Source organism: Silene latifolia, chromosome 10 (genome assembly GCF_048544455.1).
Source record: "Silene latifolia isolate original U9 population chromosome 10, ASM4854445v1, whole genome shotgun sequence".
NCBI lineage: Eukaryota > Viridiplantae > Streptophyta > Magnoliopsida > Caryophyllales > Caryophyllaceae > Silene > Silene latifolia.
Window position 1 is genome coordinate 149,792,349 of NC_133535.1, and position 24,210 is coordinate 149,816,558.

The window sequence follows — 24,210 nt, forward strand, 5'->3', positions numbered from 1 at the left end:
AAATTATGATTTATGATATTTTTTTTAGTGATTTTTTATTTTAAAATCATAGCAATGTAAATTTAATACTACTATTGAATTTTTTAAGTGGCATAAATTTTAATTGGGCATTAAATTGTATCGTGAAGACATCAGTAACAAATGAAGATTTTTTTTGTTTTGTAATTATAATAAACGTAGTATATTGATTTTGTAACTGGTTATTTTGGATGTAATTATTAATCATTTTAATTATTGATTCACGGATTAATTATGAAATGAAAGCATAGTATAATGTTAATTAATCTAATCTTGATTTATTTATGAATTTATTTATGAAAGCAGGAACCTAGTTAGGTAGAAGAGAGATGGTAATTAATCTATTTCATTGAACGTGGGTTGCATTTTGAAATAAAAGATTTTTTACTCCCTACAAATTAGGGACCAATCACAATCCTCTAATTGCTTCAGCTTTTATAGATAGGGGATTGTATAAAATGGCGGAGTTAATGCAAATGGGCCGAAGAGGAGTGGAGGAAGGGTAAATGTGTCTGTATTGACTAGGATGGATATATATAGCGGAAGTATATCTGTCAATCGGGTCGTTTGTTAATTGTTCATATGGATCGGGTTAAAATACGGGTCGGATTAGGGTAGGAAAATATCAGTAACTCTTATATAAGACCGTCGTATAGTATAATCAATCCTTATTCAAAAGGAAAGAAATCTAAAAATTATATTTAATTTAATTTATATTTTAATCTTATTTGATCAACACTCGAATGATTACCCACTCAAACTCGAACCCATATCAATCTCACCCTAGGAATCATGGATACATCGAAACAGAGTACTCTCAAACATTCTCTCCACCGCGAATTCAGGAACGTCTATTTTGATATCATAGGAACTTCCAGGTAAACTTGCTGCAAATTTTAAATATACATGCTTAGTAACAAAATTGAGACTTAACTTTATCACAACTTACCAATGTAAATTATGCTTATATGAATCTAGTGACATAAACTTGCCTGTGGGCTAAAGTCTACTTAAATTAGATGCATAAAAACCTTAAACTTTATGATGAAACTATCAAATTATATTTATTTCTCAACTCCTGTGGGTATATTAAGAAACATAGTTCAATATAACATCCTAACTAATTATACAAATATAATAAGATTCATGTGGGTAAGTCTCATCACATTACGTATAATTAATTACAATAAAATGTCTAGTTTTCACATGTGATTTCGTATAAAATTTAATCAGTTAGAGATGCTGTAGCTACTCCCTAACTAATAAATTTAAAATCACTTGACATTTACTTTATGTATATACTAACTCGATGTATATAGCGTTAGCGAAGTAAATACCAATGATACTGTCGAAAGCCAAAAATAATGCCATCACTTCAAGCAAATCAAGTAGAATCAATTTCCAATACTCAGCATACTTAATTAGCCAAAGTAAAGAAAAAAAAAAAAAAAAAAAATGTATGAAGTCACATGCTTGTCCATTATCACCAGACTTATCTCGGTGGTGCAAACACCACTCCATAATTTCATATACTCCAATAAACAATAAAATAACAAAACCATAAAGGTGACAATAGCATGGTGGTGCCACTCCATAATTTCATATACTCCAATAAACAATAAAATAACAAAACCATAAAGGCGACAATAGCATGGTGGTCCAAACACCACTCCATAATTTCATATACTCCAATAAACAATAACAAAAACAATAAAATAACAGTGGGTACTCCATAATTTCATATACTCCAATAAACTATATAAAATGCATAAAGTACTCCCCACTTTAGCATGTGGACAAATTTGTGAAACATGGGGCAACTTTGGTGTACACAAAAGTACAACTTTTAAGAAAAAGATAGTTAATGGTGTACATTAAAATCAAAGAATAAGCACACAATTACTGCATTACACTATACAGTACGTCTTCCTTGCGACGGGTCGGATATTGCGACGGATATTATGTAAGTGGAAATGGGTAGAGGGGACAAGGTGGGCACCCACCCCATGTGCTTTGTCTCTCACTCTTATGGATTTTTTGTGAGACGATATGGTATCCGTCGCAAGTTTGCGACGGATACCCTCCGTCATAAGGGAGAATTTGTGTACACTATAAAGCAACAAAATCATAGCACAGTAGAAACCGTAACAGTGCGCGAAAACAACAGATGTAAGTCATCTTCAACCTTCCGTCAATACATCAAAAACAGAAATTTCCAGAAAAATAAAAAATAAAATTTCAACATAAAATTTCCCAGATTTTAATGATAAAGACGGAAATAGATTACACACAAACAAGGCAATAAACGATTATCAGAAGAAATCCCATAATCCGACAGAAAAACGAGAGCGTCAAATCATCACATTTCAATTGACGGAAAAACCGAAGTCGGAAAACAACAAACAAGACAGAGGCGATAAACTTGCTCTAATACCAAATGTAAGATATTTAATCTTCTATATGTATGTTTAATTACTGAAATAAACATACAATAAACTAAGAAGCGGAAGCGATAAATAAAGATCGAGAATTAAAACCTCCAGCCATTGCTTATCGGTATTCCTGATCAGCTTTTACCCAAATAAAAGAAATAAACCCGTTTCCGTTCTCGACCTTTGCTGCTATAAAAAAACTCGTCTGCTTAATGTGCCTTTTCTGATTTCGGTTCCGAACCCTCCTTCTCAGTGATTTAGATGGTATATATTATCTTAAGGGAGAGTAGGTTTGGTGACCTTAATAATCAGAATTTGTGTTCCATTTATACTAATCTTGCCATCAAAGATCAAGTTAGAAAAATGAAGAAAAGATGAGTGGGTGGTTGAAGAAGTGGGAAGACAAAGTAGCCAAAATAATGGGCCACTAATATTGTGAGTGGTTGGTTGACTCAAAAATCCAACATCATGGATACATACTCTCAAACATTCTCTCCACCGGCGACGTATGTACATGTAACCGCAGATTCACCAAGATAAGGCGACAAAACCAAGGCGGTGGGGGTTATCGTAGACGGATACCAAAGCTATGCATAATTGCATACCATCAAATAGCAACCACGATTCTAACCTCCAATCTCAATAACAGTGGCGTATCTAGGATTTGTCTATAGGGGGTGCGGCTACGGATTTGAGATCTCGACAATCAAATTTCTAAAAATGCTAGACGACGGTTAATAATAAGTTTAGCACTAATAAGGGAGTATGTTATTTTCCTACGGTCATAGTATTAACACAAATACTTGTATAAGGTCGGAATTTACACAAGTATATTGTGAGACAAGGTTTTTGATAACTACTTTTAATTAACATTGGGTAAAATCGTCTTATTATAAAAGAATAACTGCAATATTAATTATTACACATAATTAGTGACGACATTGATATTTAATAAGAGCTCATTTTGATAGTCCTATACTGGAAACTATCAAACTAACAATAAAATTACAAAAGAAAAAAAAACTATGGGAATCAACCAAGAATGATTTAGGAGGAAATAGTTCTAGGTAAGAGAACAAAAATAATTAAATCAAAAAAGATGACCCTGTGGATCGAACACCAGACATCCAACAAAACATTCACCATACTTACCAGTGCACCATGATGCATATACTGCTAAAACTCCTGTCTAATATTTACTTGAAATAAAATGGCTTGGGGGTGCAGGTGCATCCACCGCACCCCCCATAAAGACGCCACTGCTCAATAATATCTTCCAAAATCTAAAACTCAAAACAGAAATAACAAGATTCTCAACATTAAAATTTACAATAGATGAAGTACAATATTACGCCATAACCGAACAGTAGAAAATGATCAATTTCCAACCAAATTAACAACATACGACTAAAAAGAGAAAATAAAGTAGGTGCTACTCAAATTATGTGATCAATTAATTCCCAATCCAAAATATTACGAGTAGCCGAGTAAGACATTTCATATTTATAGAATAAACCTAATTAATTGCGAGTGAGTATTCTCAAATAAGATGGTTGTATACTAGACAACATCTTTTATTTAGTACTAATGTATACCATCAGCACCAACCCTCATACCAACAGCATAAGCCACAAAAGCGTCAACAGCAGCCTGCTGGACTTGATCATAGTTAAGCTCCTCATCTTCCCAGTCACTCATAGCAATCTCATGGCTTCGTTCGATATCAATCCCAAGCACCTCCTCCGCAATTTCAGCAATTGTCGCTCGATAGAGTCTCCTACCATCATCGTCCTCAGCGTGGTGGCGAAGATCAATCGGCATCCCTGCCTCCATCTCTAGCCTGTGACGCGACTCCCTGAACACGTGATAAACTAATTAATATTATACCAAATCCGTCACTTTCATTTAATTGTTTAATTTCTCCTACCAATCAAACCAAACTTTCACTATCACTTTTTACTGTGAAACTTAACAAAAATTGACCGTTAAAGCGTCGTTTTGCAGACTGAGAGAATTACGGAATACATTTTTTTCAACAAAATTAATTGTATAAATGGAGAAAAATATGTTCAATAGTCGTCTTGTAGACTATGAAAAGTTTAATTCAATACAATATGTAGTACAAACTAATTGTAATTGTGCCTATTTAAAATGTTTTTCATTTTTGAAATTTGGTCAAGATTTAAAAAAAAAAAAATTTGACCAAGTGTATATAATTTGATAGTAGATTTTATGGTTTTTTAGTTATTAGTCAAGAATCACACAGAATATTTCAAAATAAAATCACACGTGGAAAAATAGGTCAAAATTTGCAACCATAATTCTCTAAATAATCATGAGTTGAGATTTCAATTTCTTATGATATATTGATGTAAATTTTTCCGCATTCATTTTGCACAATAAATAAGAAAATAATTTTGGACTAAACAAAAAGTCTATCCCACATACAATTGACAAAACACTCTATCTCACATATAAATACAATTGATTTTGAACCACGCAAAACCTTCAGAAAAGGAAAGAGAGAAAAAAATCCGACTACCATAAAAACGGAAAGAGCGGGGAAATGAGTGAATAGAAGGGAGTATATTCTCTGTGACAAGTGTACCAAAATTATGCCTGTCAGATAAAATTATTAATCAAAAACATTCCAAAAATAGAGAAATAATTAATTGCCAGAGACACCCAAAGCAGAATATATAAGCAAATGACCGAAAACACAATATCAAAATTCAAAATGTGGTTGAATATAACAAAATAAAATAAAATAAAATAGGAAGATGATAGTGAAAGCGAAGAGGACCTTAGTTTGGCAGCATCCTGGGAATTCCAAATACCAACAAAGGTAATCTGAGGATCGGACAACATCCGTCGAAGAATCATGGGACAGGAGTCTGCATGATGGAGTTGGAAAATGAGACAGCGCCGTCCGATACATAGTTGGATGGTAGCGGCAGGTTGGTTGTGACGATATGGAGCCCACTGGACACCTAAGCCAACAATGAGATGGTGACGATGGTAACGGTGGTTGTAGAGAATAGAATAAAGCCAGTCACGTGCGACTCCTGGGTGACTAGTTACGGTTGTTGAGATTTCATGGGTTTCGTTGTTGTTACCGGTTAGGGTTATTAAGTAAGTGGTTGTTACTCCCATTGTTTTTTGTATTTTTGGGTGTTGTTTTAGTGGAAAAGTTTAAGGAAATGTAGGGTGTGGTTGTGTGGGGGAGTGAGTTTATATAGTGGTGTTTTAGGTTTGGTTTGGGATTTGTTGTGGCCGAACCAAAAAGTGCATAGAAATTGATTGTGTATAACGGAAGATTTAACAAAAACGGGCACGAACTTGCCAATCTTTATTCTTGATGGTTAATTCTCGCCACACATTTTCATTGAAGATAGATTAATTTGTCGTTTTAAAGAGATCTCTCATAAAGTGAGTTAGTGGGGAAAGAAATGAAAGGGATAACTCGTGGAAAGATTGTAAAAGCAATCTTTTATGATATTTACGGAGAGTATTAGTTAGTATTTTATCAAGAAAATATTAAATTGTAGGTATTTTTAGCGATGAATGAATAAGAAATTCTAAATAAATTGAAACCAAATACACCAATGAGTAAGTGTGTGTATGTTTGAATCGTTTCTCCAATTATTTATCTTTTTAAATTAAAGATAAATAATGTTCGAGATGAAAATTGGATATTTAGTCTATGGTATCGATCTAGTCTTTTTCCATTTTCAAAAGTTTACTCGGTTATTTTCCACTATACGGCTGTACCCCAGTTTTTTTTATTAGGAGCATTTGCTTAAAGCGAAGATTTACACCATTACATATACTTCTATGTAGCTATGTAAGTAACAAGAAAATTCGAGTAAGATTTAATAACTTTGCCACGAAAACATCAAGACTGTATGGATGATATTATGATAAATATCATAGTGAACATTTTAAACATAAAACAAACGTTCGTGTTACAAATACAATACATCAAGATGGAACTTTTGGAAAAATTAACAAAATACAATAGAGATGGGTCAAAAAATGAAATTAACAAATTACTTCTTTAGTTTTATTATTTATACCTTCATTTTAAATTATCATGATTATGAATAGTTTACTTATCGATGACTATGATAACTAAGATAAGGTTACTAATTTTCTCAAAAAAAAAAAAAAAAAAAAAAAAAAGATACTCCTAGTTACTAAAATGTGAAATCCTTGATGTGACTTTACTAGAGAAAATCTAGATTTTGCGTGTTGGACTGAGGAGACGATCGGTAAATGGGCTGTACATGCTACGCACAAGTGGACAACGGGTAAAAACAACAGGATAAGGTTAAATACCGTCATAATCGTATGATCGTTTAAGTAACGGTAACTTTTCAGTTTTCACCCCATGATTCCCAATCGCTTCCACCACACCTTTCTTTTCGTTAATTATTTTTACCATTTTTTATTTTTTTTTATTTTACGTTACTTTCGCTATATAAACCTCCCCACTTTTTGGTTTTATCCTGATTTCTAAAGCTTCATCCACAAACCAAAGGAAACCCTAATACCAGAAATTTCTCTCTATTTTCACTTCTTTTCAAGGTAAAAATCTTTTATCACCGCGTAGAGTTAAATGAGAAGTTCATTTTGAATACGGATAGAGTATCAAATTTGCTTTCTTGCACTTCGATCTTCATGTTAATTTGGATGTTAATCTGTACTCTATGTATTTCCTCTAGATCATGTTAGATTTTCTTACTATAACTGTTGATCCGCAAATTAACCGTATAAAAGTTTTAGTCAAAGCTTGTTCATTTATACAGGTATATAATCAACAATTGCAAATGTTACGCTTTTCGTCCCAACCATTTGTTTACCATTTTTATTGTGTGTAAGCAGTCTTTTAATAAAACGTAAACAAATGGTTGGAAAGGAAGGATTACATTTATTTTCTCTCTTACAAAGTATTCCTAGTTTTTTAAAATCAATTGAATTTAATTTATTGGTGATTATGTGTATATGTTGTGTAACGATTACTAACGATGAAGCCTGAAGGCCAGGGATGATTACTTTGGCTTTTGTAACATAAAGTTATGAACGCTTTGTATTATTTGCCGGTGTTATGCGAAGTAGCGAACCCCAGGCCGACATAACAAAGGTCTTCCACTAATAATGATATTAATAAGCATTTGTTGACTAGATTATTAGGAATTAGCCACTTAGGATTCATTCTTTCCGTGATTGGATTGAGTTTTGTGTTAGATCAATCAATTTGTATAATTGTATTCATTCAATTGTCGCAGCCTAGTTGGTCGTTGTGCGATAAATGTATAGCCTGTAGGCAGTGGTGGCCCCAGGGAGTGGCTAGTGGGGGCGACTGACGTTTGAAAATTTCGAAATTTTTAGTTAAAATTTTCGAATTTTTTTGAGGCCCCCTTATAATATTATCGTTTCGCTCCCGCTGATTTAAATTCCAAATTCGCCATGCATTACATAATCTATCTCGAATTTGTATTAGATTTTAACATATGTAAACTTTCTATTGCTTATACAGGAATGACAGACAAGTCGCAGTATGGTCGCATTGGTTACATTGGTCTAGTTGAAGTGGTGGATAACTCAGCAATGACTACCAAGCAAAGCTCAGGTCCCACCACCACAAACTATGAGCTAACCACAAAATCAACCAACTACGACAAGCAAAGCGGCAGCTACATGCGTGGGACTGCCAAGGAATCATACTCAAGCGGAGACTACTCGAACCATGGGAAAGTTGGGTACAAGGACCAGTACAAGACAAGCTCGAGTGTGAGGGTTGGTGACAAGATGGGTTACACCGAGTACTACAAGCAGGAGAAGGTGACTCGAGTTGAGTATGACACTACTACCACCAACTACACTGGGAAGAACTACAAGAACTATGGTGGTGGGAACAAGCGTTACATCAATGGCGGTGGTGGAGGGAAGAGGTACAATCCCTATGGTGGTGGTAACAAGTATCTGAACTAGTGCGTGGTTGTGTACTAATTTCTTATCTAAACAGCCCGGTTGTTTTGGGGTTGTAGCTATGGTTTTACGGTTCTAGTACTAATCGGGACATTCTACTGCTTTCGACTGGATTTTGTTAATTTTCTTGTGCAATTAAAGGTGGCAAAGTCCCCTGTTGTAAATAATTAAACTAAAATCATGGACCTCAGAAATCAACTATAACTAACTAAAATAATCTTAGCTTTACTAAATTTAAAACTTAATACTCGGTATCAGTTAACTTAGTTATAAACTTAACTAAATTATTATTATGGTATTCAACAAATTCTTATTTTCGATGGGAAAATTTCCAGTTTGAAATAAGACGAATCAAATATAGCTATTTTACGATAAAATGTTATTACTCCGTACTATTTTCTGATAAAGCGTTTGGTAAAAAGTGACAATTTTAGTTATAAATATTTTGTCATTAAATGGCTACATTCTATTAATAAAAAATGGTAACATTTGATTCGTCTTGTTTCAAATCGTCTGAAATAAGACTTATTTACGATGGAATCTTCAATGTAACAGTTCCAAATCCAGACGTTGCGTATGATATACTAGTACAGTAAAATTCTACTGTAAAGTTTTGACTAGTGAATGGTTTGATGGACTATATACTTAGTATATACAATCATACTCCGTATAATAGTTGTCAATTAGATAAAAAAATTCTTGTATAAAACCGTCTTGCACAATTATTTTGTTAAATACGGAGTAATAAGTTAATTTACTTAATGCACCAGTAAAATAACTTCCCACCACTACTTATCATATTTAGGTGAGATTGTGAGAATGTACTCTACAAAACTATTTTACAACGGCTTATTTTTTTATTTTTTATTTTTATTTTTTTGCAAAGAACACGTGCGGTATTATATTACGTCCCACTCCGCCATCGTAATGATGGAGGGCAGAAAATCAGTATCCGTACATATCTCCTCCTCAACGCTAGAACATAACCGTGCTACAAGATGAGCTACCGTATTACCCCCATGCTTCACATGTAAGCTACCATGAAAATCGAAAAGCAAAGAAAACTTGCAAATATCATTAATACACAAACCAAAACTATTTCTATCAATCGAACCTTTCCGTACCGCTTGGACAACTTGGAGAGCATCGGATTCCACCACCACTTTGGTCACGAGCAAAGTTTTGCTACTTCCAGTCCGTAGAGCATAGCCTTCGCCTCCGCTATCTCAACCGACCATCGAGCTTTGCATCTCTTGCTAGCCATGAACACCACCGCCCTGCAGAGTCTCTACCCACAACCCCAAGGCCAATCTCCTCTTCATTGAATATGGCTGCATCGGAATTAATTTTAATCACTCCGACATCAGGAGCAGTCCAGTCCGCCGCGCCCACATTCGTACCACCACTCCCATTGCTGCCATCGCCAATCGCCAAAATATCTTGGTAGTCTCCAACCATTCGTATCAGCCCCATAGTCATTACCTCATAGTTGGGTTGTTATAAAACGGTTTTATTAGAGATTCACAATAACTAAATAACAAAAGGATAAGATCAAATTGGTATCTAATCGTGATCTTCTAATAACTGTTACCACTATTCATTTCTTTTTTTACCATGTTCCCCAATCGTTTCCACTACTCCTCATCAAGCATTTTTTACGGTAAATCATAATTACCCACTTTTACCACGACACTTCCGCTATTTAAACGAACACCACTTTCACTTTTACTTTCATTCATTTTCAAAGCTTCTTCAACAAAACAAAAGAGAAAGTGTACAAAACTAGGGTTTAAGAGCTATGGCTTCCGACGATGACCAATATGATTACGAAGGATATTCTGGTGATGATGTTGATCCCGACATGGATGAACCTTTCTATGGCGGTGATGAAGATGTTGATCCCGACATGGATGAACCTTTCTATGGCGGCGATGAAGATGTTGATCCCAACATGGGTGAACCTTTTTATGGCGGTGATGATGAAGATGTCGGTCCCGACATGGGTGAACCTTTCTATGGCGGTGATGATCAAGATGATAATGAGGGTTACGATCACGGTGACGGTAACAATGACGATAACGAAGGTTATGGTTATGGTTACGGTTACGCAAGCGATGATCCGAGCTTGAACCACTATGAGGTAGGGCAGAGTACGGATCGGGTATTTGATCCAAAGTGTTAGTTCGGATCGGATATCCATATTAAAAATCCTGAAATTAGATATCCAATATCCAAACCAAATGTTTCGGATATCCAATGTTCGGGTATCCAAAATAATCGGATCGGATGCGGATATCCATCGGATATCCATACTTTTGAATTTACTTTAAAATTAAGTTTGAAACACGATTATATTCATAGTCTTACATGATGATTTTCTTTAGTAAATGTTCTCGACATAAAATTTAAGTACCACCTATATATTTCTTTAATATTTAAAACATTAATTAAGTTGTTATATCAATAAAATTTTATTTTCTCGAAATTATACTAGAAAACTATAGTTTCGGTTCGGATTGGATATCCAAATGTTTTAATTCTAATATCCATATCCAAACCAAAACCAAAGATTTCGGATCAGATATCCAAACCAAACTTAAGTTTCGGATCAGATATCCAAACATTCGGATCGGATACGGATCGAATATCAGATCAGTTTGGATAATCGGATTTTTTGCTCTGCCCTATTATGAGGTTTACTTCTTCCTTTATATTCTTAGCTTATCTTATTTTTGTCCTATGTATTAAATAAGGATTAGTCACTAGTATAGTTGTAAAACGAATTAAAATAAAACCCTATTAATGGACGCATGATTTCTAAAATAAAATTACTGTATATGTAAATGTTAAAAACTAGAGTAAATTATAAATTACTCCCTTTTAAGTTGCACTTTTCTAAACTTACTCCCTTATATGTTTGTTTTTTTAAATTACTCCCTTAAGTTGTTCTCAGGTCAAAAGTTACTACCAAGTTAGTTCTCAGGTGAAAAAATTAAGTAAATGGACGAAATTACCCTTCGAAAAAAACCATTCTCTTCATCTCTTACTTCCTCATTTCCTATATCCACCCTTCTACCATCGGCCACCGGCCCACCGCACAACCTCCACTACCGCACCACCGTCATCCCAACAACCTCCCTCCCACTACCTGATGTAGGACAATGGGCCACCGCACGTGCCACCATACTCATTTAAATTTCCCGGCAACAAGCAACACCTCACTCCCTTTCCCACCTAACACACCGACAAATTCAATAGGCTAAATGTCTCCGGTGACGTTGTCGGCAATATTAGAGCCCAAAATTGGTATGTCGACATTTTTCGTGGTTGAGTCGCCGGCAACGTCGCTCATTGAAGGTGGTTGTTTTGGGCAAAAAACGCAAATGGGGCGAGAAAGGAGAGATAATGGGGCGAGAAAGGAGAGATAAGGACGGATGACGGGGTTATTGTGAGGGAGGAGAACGGCGGGTGGTGGGGTGTTAGAGAGGAAGGAGAGGGTGGCGGCTGGTGGGATAGTTGGGGAGATAAAGGGGGAAGATGGGTGAGGGGTAGTTTCGTCATGAATTTAGAAATATGGAGGGAAAATTAAAAAAGAAACGGAAATACTCATCGGAGTTGGTAAATGGTAGCAAGTTTTGGTCTGAGGTCAACTTAAGGGAGTAATTTAAAAAAAGAAACATATAAGGGAGTAAGTTTAGAAAAGTGAAACATAAAAGGGAGTAATTTATAATTTACTCTAAAAACTATTGTCAAAGTGTTATCCTGAAACTCGTCTCAGGGAAATAAATAGCAAGTATTTATTTTCCATTCCATGATAACCAACTCATAAAATCCCTCAAAATTTCTGTGTTTTGGTAATTTGTTTACCTTTAATTTTGGTAGGAATACAAAAATCATCATAAATTGTTATGATAGTTGTACAATCATTTGATCGGAAAATGATTGAAAAGTGTTGTGGAATTGCAGCATATACAAATACTTGTGTAAAGCGGTGTTATACAAGTTTATTGTTAAACAATGTCTTTCATTAACTAATTTTGCTCAATAAGAGCATCTACTAGCTTACCTTTGCCACATCAACTTTTTAAGCCACAACAATTTCAAGCTATAATTTGCTCCAATTGTTAAGCTAATTTACTAGTAGCTTAATTGAACCCACTTAACACACCCTCTATTTTTCTATTGGTTACATTCTTCTTATAGGACCATTTGAGCTACTAGCTCCATTGAGGTACTAGCTCAATTTAAGCTAGTTTATGGAGAGTGCTCCAATGGTTAAACAAGTAGCTTGAAATCTTTTTTATTTGCAAGCAAGTCCTTTTAGGTAACCATTGGAGATGCTTTAATGTGATTATATTTGGACCGTTTTGTGTAAAATCGCCCGACTGTTGACGCGGGACACTAAACTACTATGCTTATGCAGGAAATAGCAGACGAGCCTGATTATGGTTACAATGGTCTAGACAACTCAACAATGACGACCAATCAGAACACAGGACCCACCACTAACACCTACGAGCTAACCACAAAGTCAAGCAATTACGACAACCAAACCGGCAGCTACATACGTGGAACTGTCAAGGATTCATACTCGAGCGGGGACTACTCGAACCATGGACGAACTGGGTACAAGGACGAGTACAAGGCAAGCTCAACCCTAAGGGTTGGTGACAAGAGGGGTTACACTGAGTATCACAAGCAAGAGAAGGAGACTCGAGTCGAGTATAACAACCCCAGCACTTACTCTGGATCTGGAAAGAGCTACAATTACAATGGCGGTGGCGGTAGTGGTGGGGCCAAGAGATACAGGCGCTAAAGTGGTGGTAACAAGTTTTTGGCCGGACTAAGTGTTTTGGGTTGTAGTTATGGACTTAGGCTTTATGTAGTTTTAGTAATCGTGACATTTTACATTTTTATTGCTTTTAGATTGGTTTGTGTTCATTATCAAGTTGGCCAAGTCCCTCCTCGTGTTAATAAATGTTCCGGCAAATGTTTATTGTAGCGGTTAATTTTCCTTAAAAGATGTCATATTTCACCCAACTTAAACTTGAAAAATATAGCCATCTTAAAATGAAATTTGCCTTATTGTAGTCGTGAGAACTTAATTGATCACCCCTCTTTATTAACGACCAAATTAATACAATATTTAGGTCTTAGGACTTTTTTTTATCTTAATACCTACTATAATAAGAATAATAATGATAATAAAAATGAAAATAAAAATTTACCTCCAAATATAGTCATTCTCCTTATTTACTATGGAGTAAAATATAAAAAACTATAGGGTATATACGTTCTAAGTTTCTAACCAATGAGAAAGCTTCATATTTATTCTACTAAAATTTTACTTCATTGGAGAAGTGTATTAAAAAAGGTAATGTGCCAATTTATACTTTAAGATTTCTGGTAAAATAAAATTTACCAAAATGATGAAATCCCTTCCCCGAGGGTTTTAACTTTTACCGTGGGGTGTGGACTGTACATTCCACTACCAATAACCAAAGGAGATAAGGTCAAATCTAATGGAATCTTTTCGTACCATCTTTCACTTACGGTAACTTTACAGTTTTACCCTCAAGGTAATCCCAATCGCTTCCACTACTAAACCGTAATTTCTTACTCACTTGCACTATATAAACCAACCTCCCCACAGCAGGAAACCCTAGTCGCCGTAATTTCTCCACATTTTCACCTTCTTTCCAAGGTAAAACCTTTTTCTTCAATTTTCTTTTTTTTTCTTAAGTTGAAATCTCATCATGTTTTTCAATATTATGTAAACCTTTACTGAATTGCTCATTATTCTTTTTTTTTTTTTTGTTTTATCAAAAAAGAATGTGTACCCTTGTGCATGATAATCTTTAAATTGTTGGTAGATTTGTTGATCATGGAGTATTAAGAGTGGGTAATTTGGGGTTTGTGTATTTAACCTTCTTACTAAAGAAAACCAACGTGTGTCCACGTTATTGTACTCCCTCCTATTCACTCATTTTGTCCCTCTTTCCTTATTGAAGCTAGTCGGGTTTTTGTCCCTCATTCCTTTTTTTGGTAAGTTTTCAAGTTGTGAATTTACCATCTTATCCTTGTCTATTTTTGCATATTACAACATTTGCCATTCACTAACCCACTTACTTAACATAACCCAAATCTAATTCAACCCACCTAACACTAACTAATCCAGCCCAAAACAATTAACAACCCAATTATCAACCCAATTAACAACCCAATTATCAACCCAACTCCCGCCATATAATCCCCTCATCCTTCCCCAAACCCTAGCAGCCTCCTTCCTCTTCATCTTTCTAGAACCGTCTCTTCATCTCTTCATCTCCAACCCAGAAAACCCTAAATCGTCTCTGTCATCGCCTCCTTCCTCTCATCGCCTCCTTCCTCTCATCTTTCTATAATCCCTAAATCGTCTCTATCATAATCTGAGACACGCTTCTCATCTGTGATCTCCAATCTCTTAAAACCCGATCATCAACATGTCGCATCTTCAAATTCACAATGAATCCTCAGGATTTGACTCTAAATCTCCAGATCTGACTCATCTTTTCTCCGATATTGAAGATGGTCCTTGCCTATTCAACATCTATGAACCTCCTTTTGTTGATGTTGACGTTGATGACTATGGCGATAGGGAGAAGAGTATTGCACATGTTGAAGGCATGTCAATGAAGATCATTCCTGATTCGTATGATGACTATTCATCATCTTCTGAAGTTGTCCCTGAATCTGAGGTTGTTCCTGAATCTGATGTTGAGGTTGTTCCTGAGACATGCATGGAGACTGAACCTGAACTTGTTTACCATACGTGCTTGACTGAGCAAGATGCTTTTAACATTTGGTTTAAGGAAGATGTTGAGGAGAGGACTAGCAAGAAATTGGCAAGATATGAGACACCGGAGTATAAAAGAATGGCTTTATTGCAGATGTGCAATTTTTTACCTGCTATGAAGGTGCTCCTTGAAGAATAAGGGAGGTTAATTTCTGACGATCCATAATTATATTGTTTTTTTTTTTTATGTTTTTGTTGGTTGGGTTCGAAAAAATGGACCAGTGATGATTTTTTATTACAGTTTGGGTATATTTCCTCATTATAATGGACTAATGCCCAATGATCTGTTATTGAGGGCAAAATCTGACCCTAAATCACTTACTGCATGCATAAAGCCACCACAACTCAAAGTGATGAGGTTATGCAAGCATTAAGTGATTGGGATCTTGAATTTGTTGAGCTACTGAATTTTAAAGTTGTACGCCAAGTGAATTGCAGTCAAATCTGATGTTCATAATATTTGTGTCCCAGTTTACATTTAAACATTGTGCAAAGTTCATAAATAAGCATCAAAATACACAAATTATGAAACATGTTCTTCTGTTGCTTGACTGATCTTCAAAATATGCTGATCTGCTGATGTTTAGAGTCTGCTTGTATTCTGAGCTTGGTCTTCTTAACTGCAAAACATGTTCTGCTTTTGACAAAATATGGACCAATCTGATCTAGCATTTATGTTCATAATATGCTGCATAACTGTTAGCAAAAATCAAATAAACCACAGCATTGCATTAACTGAACCATCTCAACAGGGTCCATTGGTTAGAACCTGATCTTCGGTGAGGTCAATATATAATGATCCTGTTGGTTCATTACTGCACCCAGGTGGTTCAGTAATGTTACCAACAAGTTCAGCATCTGCAGTAGCATCTGCAGTAGCATCTGCATTAACATTTGCATTAACATTTGCATCAACTAATGCATTAGCCTGTATCCATGTTTCAACCTGTTCATATGTCATATCACCGAAGAATGCTCATGTTGAGTCCAGTACCTGTTGGTTCATTACTGGACTCAACATGTTCAGTAATGTTGCCAACAGGTTCATTTATATCAGCATAATGTGCTTTCACTGCATCAACCAATTTTTTTATGCTAGAAGCATCACCCACATTGTTCAAGTATGTTATACACTCTTGCACCAAGTTCAAATCAGCAGTTAGATAGTCAGGCAATAAGCCTGCAACTGCTAATTTGGATTTGTGCATGTGTGGTAAGGGGTAATCATTTCCTCCTTTCCTTTTCAAAACCTCTATCATGCATGCTTGTAGTGTTATGAAGACATAATTGAGTTTAATTACCTCCAACTTTTCAAAAGCATTATTAACTTCCACAACAAGTTTATCCAACTTGTAAGCATTTTTTCTTTGCTGAAGTGACTGAATAGCTCTGAAAAAACCCAAATCTAAGACATTCAAATCTGGTGAGTTTGGTGGTTGACAACTTAACTCAATATTCCACCCATCCTTGTTTGCTTCAGCTTTGAAATCTGGATCTGAATTCTTTATGTGTGGACGTGCATTATCTTTTTTTTTTTGGGAAAAAGGTAAGTATTATATTATAATTATCGTCACCCATACAAAATTGTGCTACTCATGCTAATTACAAATCAGTCATCCTCTACAAATTGTGTCTATCCAATCATGGACTCTCCCTATGTTTGAACATTTTCCACATCCACGGATCCTCATTCTAGTTTCAACCTTACATTGCTGTACCAGACTTTTAGGAAGTGGCACAACCCCCTCTATTCGGCTTCTGTTTCGACTGACCCATATGTGATTCATCAGACTCGCCAAAACCATTGCTACAATCTGCTTCATCAATAGGGACCTTACCCTATACTGCACCCACCATTCAATAACCCCCCTGTACAGGTATTTTTATCATCAGCCATTGTTCAACCAGCATCAAACATCGTTTACTGAAATCACATTGAAAGAACAGATGGTCAATGGACTCAGCTGCATCCCCGCAGAAGTAGCATTCATTTTCATGAGCTATGTTCATCTTCATTAGCCTATCCATTGTCAATAACCGGTTATGAGCAATTAGCCATACAGTAAATTTATGTCTTGGTATAATCAGGTGGTTAGTAATCCAAGGATGCCAGGCCCTATCAGGATACTCCTCAACCAACCAGTCATACCCCAGTTTGATAGTATATGTCCCAGTCCCCTGCAAGAGAAGAAGAGGTTTCATTGCTTCCTTTACTCCACAAATTTTCTTCCATGCCCAGCTAACACCCACACCAGGTTTATAATCCATCCAATCCTGCTGTTTTATATATACAGAGTGAATCCATCGTACCCATAGATGATCAGTTTTGGCCGCAATCCACCATACATATTTAGCAATTGCTGCAAGATTCCACCAGTATAGTTGTTTTAGGCCCAACCCTCTCTTTTTAGTTGTCTGACACACTTGACTCCAGGCAACCAAAGCAGGTCTGGTTGTGCTATCATTCCCATGCCAAAGAAACTGCCTGCATTGTGCTTCAATTTTGTTGATGATAGTCTTTGGGAGTATAAAAATACGAGCCCAGTAGTTGTGCAACGTGCTTAGGACTGATTTGATAAGAACAACCCTCCCAGCATAGGAGAGTTTTCTTGCTCCTAATCCTCTAATTCTGGTACTGATTCTCTCAATGAGGCAATGACAGTCCTCCACCCCAAGCCTTTTAGGAGTAATAGTTACACCCAAATACTTAAAAGGAATCGTGCCCCTTCTCATCCCCTCGACACCCTTTCCAAAGATAATCATAGTCTGTGCATCAACACCATTACTATACATGCTAGATTTGTTTTGGTTCATGCAAAGCCCAGAGGCATTTGAGAAGGATTTAAATGCTCTTAACAATAAAACCACAGACTTCTTATCCCGCCTGCAAAACATGATTAAATCATACGCAAAACAGAGATGACTTAACTGAACCCTCTTGCAAAAAGGATGAAACCTCAAGTCAGTCATTCTTTGAACCCACTCCAAAGATCCTACTTAAGTACTCAAGACAAATTGTAAAAAGCAAAGGTGATAATGGGTCACCCTGCCTTAAACCCCTCTTACCCTGAAAAAACCCAAAAACTTCACCATTAAGGGCTATAGAATAAGTAGGAGTAGACACACACTGCATGAGGAGACCCACCACATGATTAGGAAACCCCAAAGTCATTAACATCTCTTGCGTAAAAGACCACTCAACACTATCATAGGCTTTTTGTAAGTCAATCTTCATTAAAAGTCTGGGAGAGCAAGCTTTTCTCTTATACATTTTAACCAAATCTTGGGTCAACAGGATATTCCCAACTATGTCCCTTCCTGTCACAAAGGCACTCTGGGAAGGACTAATAATATCAGGCATAATTGTACTGAGCCTATTACAAAGAACCTTGGCAACACACTTGTAGATGGTGTTGCAACAGGCTATAGGCCGAAATTGAGTCACATTCTCTGGAGCATCTATTTTTGGAACCAAGGTAATAGTAGTTGTATTACACTCCTTCAGCAATTTACCAGAATGAATGACACTCCTCACAGCAGCACTCACTCCCACTCCTACAATAGCCCAAGAATCCTTAAAGAACTGGCTACTGTAACCATCTGGACCAGGAGCTTTGGTACCAGGAATGGAATACATAGCCTGTCTGACCTCCTCATCTGTTACTGGAGCATTCAGAATGGCCAGATGAGCTGCAGTGAGGCATTTACCTTTGGTAACAAGATGACTGTGTACTGGACTTACTTTCTTAGAGGTCCCAAGAAGCTCTTTATAATAATTTTCAAAGGCTGCTTGAATCTCCTCAGGTTTAGTGCACAGCTTGCCATTCATATCCTTAATTTGATACACCTTATTCCTCATTCTCCTTTGTTTGATACTGGCATGATAATAAGCAGTATTTTCATCCCCCTCACTCATCCATTTCTCCTTGGATTTCTGAAGGAGATATTGCTCCCTTGCTTTCTTCAGTAGCATCAACTCCTTTGCACAAGCAGATTCAGCATCACAAAGCCCCTTATTAAGAGGATCCTGAATCAATTGGGTCTGAAACTATTTAAGGGATATTTCTGCAACTTTTGTGATATTTTCAATGTCACTAAAGTTGTTATGATTAAGCTCCCTAAGCCCCTTCTTCAGCATCTTAAGTTTTGTCACCACCTTGTACATGGGAGTGCCCTGAATATCCTTATACCAACTATTCTGAACAATTTCCTCAAACTCCTCCACAAGAGACCACATGTTAAAATACTTAAAAGAGGGCCTCTTCCTAGGCATATCAGCAGTTAATTTAATCAAGCATGGGCAATGATCAAACAACCCTTCTGGTAAAAAATTTGCATAACATTCAGGAACAGTGGTTAGCCAATCTGCATTGATAAGCACTCTGTCCAGTTTACTATAAACCTTGGTCCCATTCTCATGCTTGTTGTTCCACGTGAAGAAAGCTCCAACAGTTTTCATTTCAGTAAGATTACAGTTCAAGACCATTTGTCTCATGGGTAAGACATCATTCCAAGAGACAGGTGCCCCCCAATTCTCTCATTTATGTTCATCAGACTATTGAAATCACCACAGATCATCCAAGCACTGTCAACTCCTCTACTAATCTGAGTAAGCTCAGACCAAAGCCCAACTCTCTCCTGCTCCTTATTAAACCCATACACCAGTGTAAACCAAAAAGTAATGCCCCTCAGTTTATCACAGACCTTAGTATGTATAACCTGAGCACTAATACACCTAACATCTACCAGAAATTGACTAGGCTGCCAAATTAACCAGAGACGTCCCCCTTTATGCTTGCTACTATTAGTGCAAATAGACCAATTATTACATATATTGTTTCTAACTTTAACCCAATTGCTACTTCTTATTTTAGTTTCTATTAAGCCAAACAGTCCCACCTTATTTTGATTAAGGAACCACTTTATTTCATTCTGTTTATTTATACTATTCATACCCCTAATGTTCCAAAACCCTATACTACCCATTCTCAATCTGCAATTTCATGAGACCCCTCTTACCAGCACTCACACTCCTAGAAATTGAGAGATTCAGAGCATCCATAAAAGTTATACCTCGAGGAGTATACTGTCTACTCTCAGGGAACTCTTGTCTCATCATTCTAGATAAGATTCTTCTTGGGAAAGACTGTCCTTCACCCCCCTTCACAGGAACATCCACAGGAGACTCCATCCTTGCTGGCACAGGCTGTGTTGGAGTACTCACAGGCGTACTGGCAGGTACTGGAGCTGGAGTAGCATGCTGCACAGGAGGTTTAGGAATATTCTGTTTAGGACCATTCTTCTGTTGAGGGTGTTGCACTGGAACAGCAGGCTTTGGTTTTGGTCTCCACACTTTTTTTGGGACCCCTGTCACCTCGCCCTTCCTGCACTCTTCTTTCAGATGCCCCATCCCCTTACATTTTGTACAGAGAAGAGGTAACCAATCATACTCAACACGCACTGTCTGAAGTTGACCCAATTCATCCTTGAACTTAATCTCCTTAGGGTAAGACTGCCCAATTTGTACTTCAACAAGCACCCGAGCAAACCCAAAAAACTACGATTAGTCAGTAGAGTCATCACATTTAATGAAGCTCCCAACCTCCTCTCCTAGTTTCCTCAGACTATCCTTCCCCCAGAATTTCACCTCAAGACCATACAATTTCATCCAGATAGGTACTCGTTGCACATCATGCTTAATAAGCGCTACATCAGGACTCCATTCCTTAATGATAACGGGTTTGTTATCAAACATTAAATGACCATTTCTTAGAATTTCCTGCTGCTGCGCTTTTGTTTTAAATCTCACCATAAAAATCCCATTCGGTAGAAAAGACACTTTATCAACGCCATTATTTGGCCACACTCTCTTCACAAATCCAGTTATAACAGAACTCGGGGGATTAGCTCCAAGAATATAACAAAACACAGCAGTTGACCAAAATGATATCTCACCTTCAACATCACGAGGCAACAATTGAAGGATAGGACGTTCTAATGGTGCTTCCTCTTCCTTTTTAGCATCAGATTCGGATTCCACATCTTCTACAATAGGTTCAAGCTCCGACTCAAATCGCAGAGGCGAAACCCTAAGAGAAGGCCGTCCTGCAGATTTGGGGGAACTTGATTTTTGATTATTATTATTCTTACTAGTACTAGCTTCAGATAAGCCTGATTGTTGTGAATTTTTTTGATTAATAGGATTATTATTACTAGTTTTATTGAGATTATTTTGCTGTTTCTTACGTTTCGCCATTGCAAGTCGAAGAAATCAGAAATCGCTCTCTCTCACTAGTTTCTCTCTCATCGCCATTACTTCCTCTAGTCTCGGACGTGCATTATCTTGTTGTATGATAATATGCTTATTTTCACTTTCAGGCCATTTTGCCTTAATTGCTGGAATAACAATTTTGAGTATCATATCTTTAACAACCTGTTTGTTAATTGATTCTATGCATTTTGTTTCCATTGTACCTGCAACTCTATTCCTAGAATTTCTCTTAGCTGGTACTTCAACTATGAAGGGCCATATACCTATCTTACCATCAAAAAGAACTTCACCATTTGACCCATATCTTGGTCTGGCAACAGCACACATAAACATTACTTTTCCTATAAATTTTTTGGACTGAACACTTCTATATGGTTTTTTTTTTCTGATTTAGATAAGTAGAACCTCCTACTAGGCTGAGTTAAGTAAAACCATTTTTCATCCATGTGAATAACAATACTTTGATCATTGAATTTCACTTGCTTACATACCTCATCATAATGTAGTCATCCCAAGAGAGAAAAGCAATCTCTCAAGTTTGTTTTTGTCATTCAACTGAGGTTTGATTGCATTTGTGTGAGAAAGTATTGTCTTATCTCATTACCCATCTTGATATTGCTTGTCGACTCGCTAGTCCCATAAGCTTCATCGATTATGTTGAGTGGTCCTTTCGAAAGGGGATTTTGTTGAACTTCTCAACATCAAAAACCTGCCTTGTATGACATTTTTTGCCTTTCAGTTTGCTGTTAACATTTACTGCTTGGCCTGCATCCAACTGCTTCTTTGTTTCATTCTATATCCTTGTGATACTCTTCCTGCAAACACTGAACTGGTCTGCCACCTCTAGCATTATACCCCTTTTGATCTTTCCATTATTGCTTCTTAACAATAAAATTTGAGAAATCTTACTTCTTTCTAAGTTTGTCAAGTTTTTAGTCTTCATTTATTGCTGTTTGTGAGAAATAAATGTGGATGAATCAGATTTTTTGGCTGTTTTATGTGGATTTATTATTGTAGGAAAGTGTTTTTTTGGTTGTTTGTGTATAAATGATCACACTTTAGTTGCCACTATTCTATTTATAGCTAACTTGAACTTTGCACAAGTTTAAATTTGGTGAAAAATTTGGGCGCAATTTTTAGAGCCATTTTCATTTTGGCTCCTTAAATGAATTTGGTGCCAAATTTGAATGAATAATGCACTTGGTGTCCTTTAGTTTGGCAGTTTGCTTATTCAATATGGACGTCCAGAATGAGAATGAAGGTATAAGAAGATCCTTGCTGAAATCTGAAGTCCAAATCCAACAACAATATTTTGTCAATTTTTTTTTTTTTTAGCAAACTTGTTTTATTAATTTTAGAATTCAATTACTGTGTAATTTTCTTATGAAGTGTAATTTTTTAATGTCAGATGTAGAACTCCAAAAAATTATCAAGTACTGTAATCGTATGTAGAACAAAAAACTGGTATTGTACTGTATTTGTACTCTTTTTTAATCAAGTACTCCAATGGAAAATTATCAATGTAATCTCAAGTCTTAATCTTTTGGAGGGAAAGCTTAGCATAAGCATGTCTACTTAAATTTCCTTAATCTTACTTTCCTCTCTCCATTCACCTTGGTCCACCATGTCCTTTATTCATTTTTTAATTCCTCCCTTAATTCTTGTGCACAAAATGAAAGTGACAAATTGAGTGAATAGGAGGGAGTATATTATAATTACTCGAGAAAAACAACGTTTTTCCCACTCACAATTGTTTTGATAGACCAAGAATCATAAATTTGTTTACCTACATGGGAATGCGAATCAATGTTGAAAGTTAATAACTTTGGCATCAAAGGACTGATTTTTACACGATCTAGTGTTGGACTCACATAAATACGTTAGCATAACTACTCAAGAAAAGCGTCTACTCTGTCTTGACTACTAAACACGCGATAATTCCATGATATATTTGACAATGTTCCTGTACAATTTCAAATGTTTCGCGAACTTGCCAGTTAATGTTGAAAGTTAGCAATAATTTTGGGTTTTCAGACTTATCATCTGTACAACTGCATTTGCCTATTTACGCGTCCTCTAATTGTAGGATTCTGAAATTCTTGAGTGGTATTGGTATATTACGCTCTTGCAGGAAATGGCAGACAAGCCTCAATATGCTCGCTGTGGTGTAGTTATAGTAGACAACTCATCAATTACGACCAAGCAAAGCTCAGGCCCCACCACCAACAACTATGAGGTAACCACCAAGGCAAGCAACTACGACAAGCCAAGCGGCAGCTACATACGTGGGACTGCCAAGGAGTCTTACTCTAGCGGAGACTACTCTAACCATGGCCGAGCTGGGTACAAGGATGAGTACAAGTCAAGCTCAACTGTGAGGGTTGGTGACCAGGGAGGTTACACTGAGTACCAAAGTCAAGAGAAGGTAACTCGTGTCGAGTACAACAACAACAGCTCCAAGAACTATGGCAGTGGGAGCAGCAGGGGATACAACAACTACTATGGTGGTGGTGGTGGTAACAAGTATCTGAACTAGACTCATTTTGCCATCTTCTATCCATGGCAGTCCAGTTGTGTTCGGGTTATAGCAATGGCGGATCCACAATATAATTTTTCGAACTAATTCAGCAAAATGAACCGAGAACATTAAATAAGACTAATGA

The 24,210-nt window shown here is 36.5% G+C and overlaps 3 protein-coding genes across 3 annotated transcripts; 1 reads left to right on the forward strand and 2 right to left on the reverse strand.

Moving 5' to 3' along the window:
• Positions 1–3,748: 3,748 nt before the first annotated feature.
• On the reverse strand, positions 3,749–5,742 carry LOC141606337 (uncharacterized). The gene is made up of 2 exons (XM_074425424.1): positions 5,254–5,742; positions 3,749–4,305 (listed from the first exon to the last, which is right to left on the reverse strand). Exons 1-2 carry the CDS (start codon positions 5,601–5,603, stop codon positions 4,035–4,037), a joined length of 621 nt encoding a protein of 206 aa, XP_074281525.1. The 5' UTR covers positions 5,604–5,742; the 3' UTR covers positions 3,749–4,034.
• Positions 5,743–10,118: 4,376 nt separating this feature from the next.
• On the forward strand, positions 10,119–13,440 carry LOC141609327 (uncharacterized). Its single transcript, XM_074428421.1, has 2 exons — positions 10,119–10,581; positions 12,865–13,440. Exons 1-2 carry the CDS (start codon positions 10,240–10,242, stop codon positions 13,255–13,257), a joined length of 735 nt encoding a protein of 244 aa, XP_074284522.1. The 5' UTR covers positions 10,119–10,239; the 3' UTR covers positions 13,258–13,440.
• A 2,452-nt stretch (positions 13,441–15,892) lies between these two features.
• Positions 15,893–19,762, reverse strand: LOC141608498 (uncharacterized). Its single transcript, XM_074427844.1, has 7 exons — positions 19,349–19,762; positions 18,282–19,303; positions 17,182–18,160; positions 17,049–17,115; positions 16,271–16,801; positions 16,046–16,158; positions 15,893–15,964 (listed from the first exon to the last, which is right to left on the reverse strand). The coding sequence occupies exons 1-7, from the start codon at positions 19,760–19,762 to the stop codon at positions 15,893–15,895; spliced, it is 3,198 nt and encodes a 1,065-aa protein (XP_074283945.1).
• Positions 19,763–24,210: the final 4,448 nt, after the last annotated feature.

What these genes read in the sequence shown, in the direction of transcription:
- LOC141608498 (XM_074427844.1), bottom strand. Translation starts at nt 19,762, where the DNA reads ATGGTCTTGAACTGTAATCTTACTGAAATGAAAACTGTTGGAGCTTTC. An exon ending in ACATTGAAAATATCACAAAA is followed by an intron (nt 19,304 to 19,348) that starts GTTGCAGAAATA and finishes CAATTGATTCAG; the next exon opens with GATCCTCTTAATAAGGGGCT. An exon ending in CTTTTTACAATTTGTCTTGA is followed by an intron (nt 18,161 to 18,281) that starts GTACTTAAGTAG and finishes CATGTTTTGCAG; the next exon opens with GCGGGATAAGAAGTCTGTGG.
- LOC141609327 (XM_074428421.1), top strand. Translation starts at nt 10,240, where the DNA reads ATGGCTTCCGACGATGACCAATATGATTACGAAGGATATTCTGGTGAT. An exon ending in CGAGCTTGAACCACTATGAG is followed by an intron (nt 10,582 to 12,864) that starts GTAGGGCAGAGT and finishes ATGCTTATGCAG; the next exon opens with GAAATAGCAGACGAGCCTGA.
- LOC141606337 (XM_074425424.1), bottom strand. Translation starts at nt 5,603, where the DNA reads ATGGGAGTAACAACCACTTACTTAATAACCCTAACCGGTAACAACAAC. An exon ending in CAGGATGCTGCCAAACTAAG is followed by an intron (nt 4,306 to 5,253) that starts GTCCTCTTCGCT and finishes TCACGTGTTCAG; the next exon opens with GGAGTCGCGTCACAGGCTAG.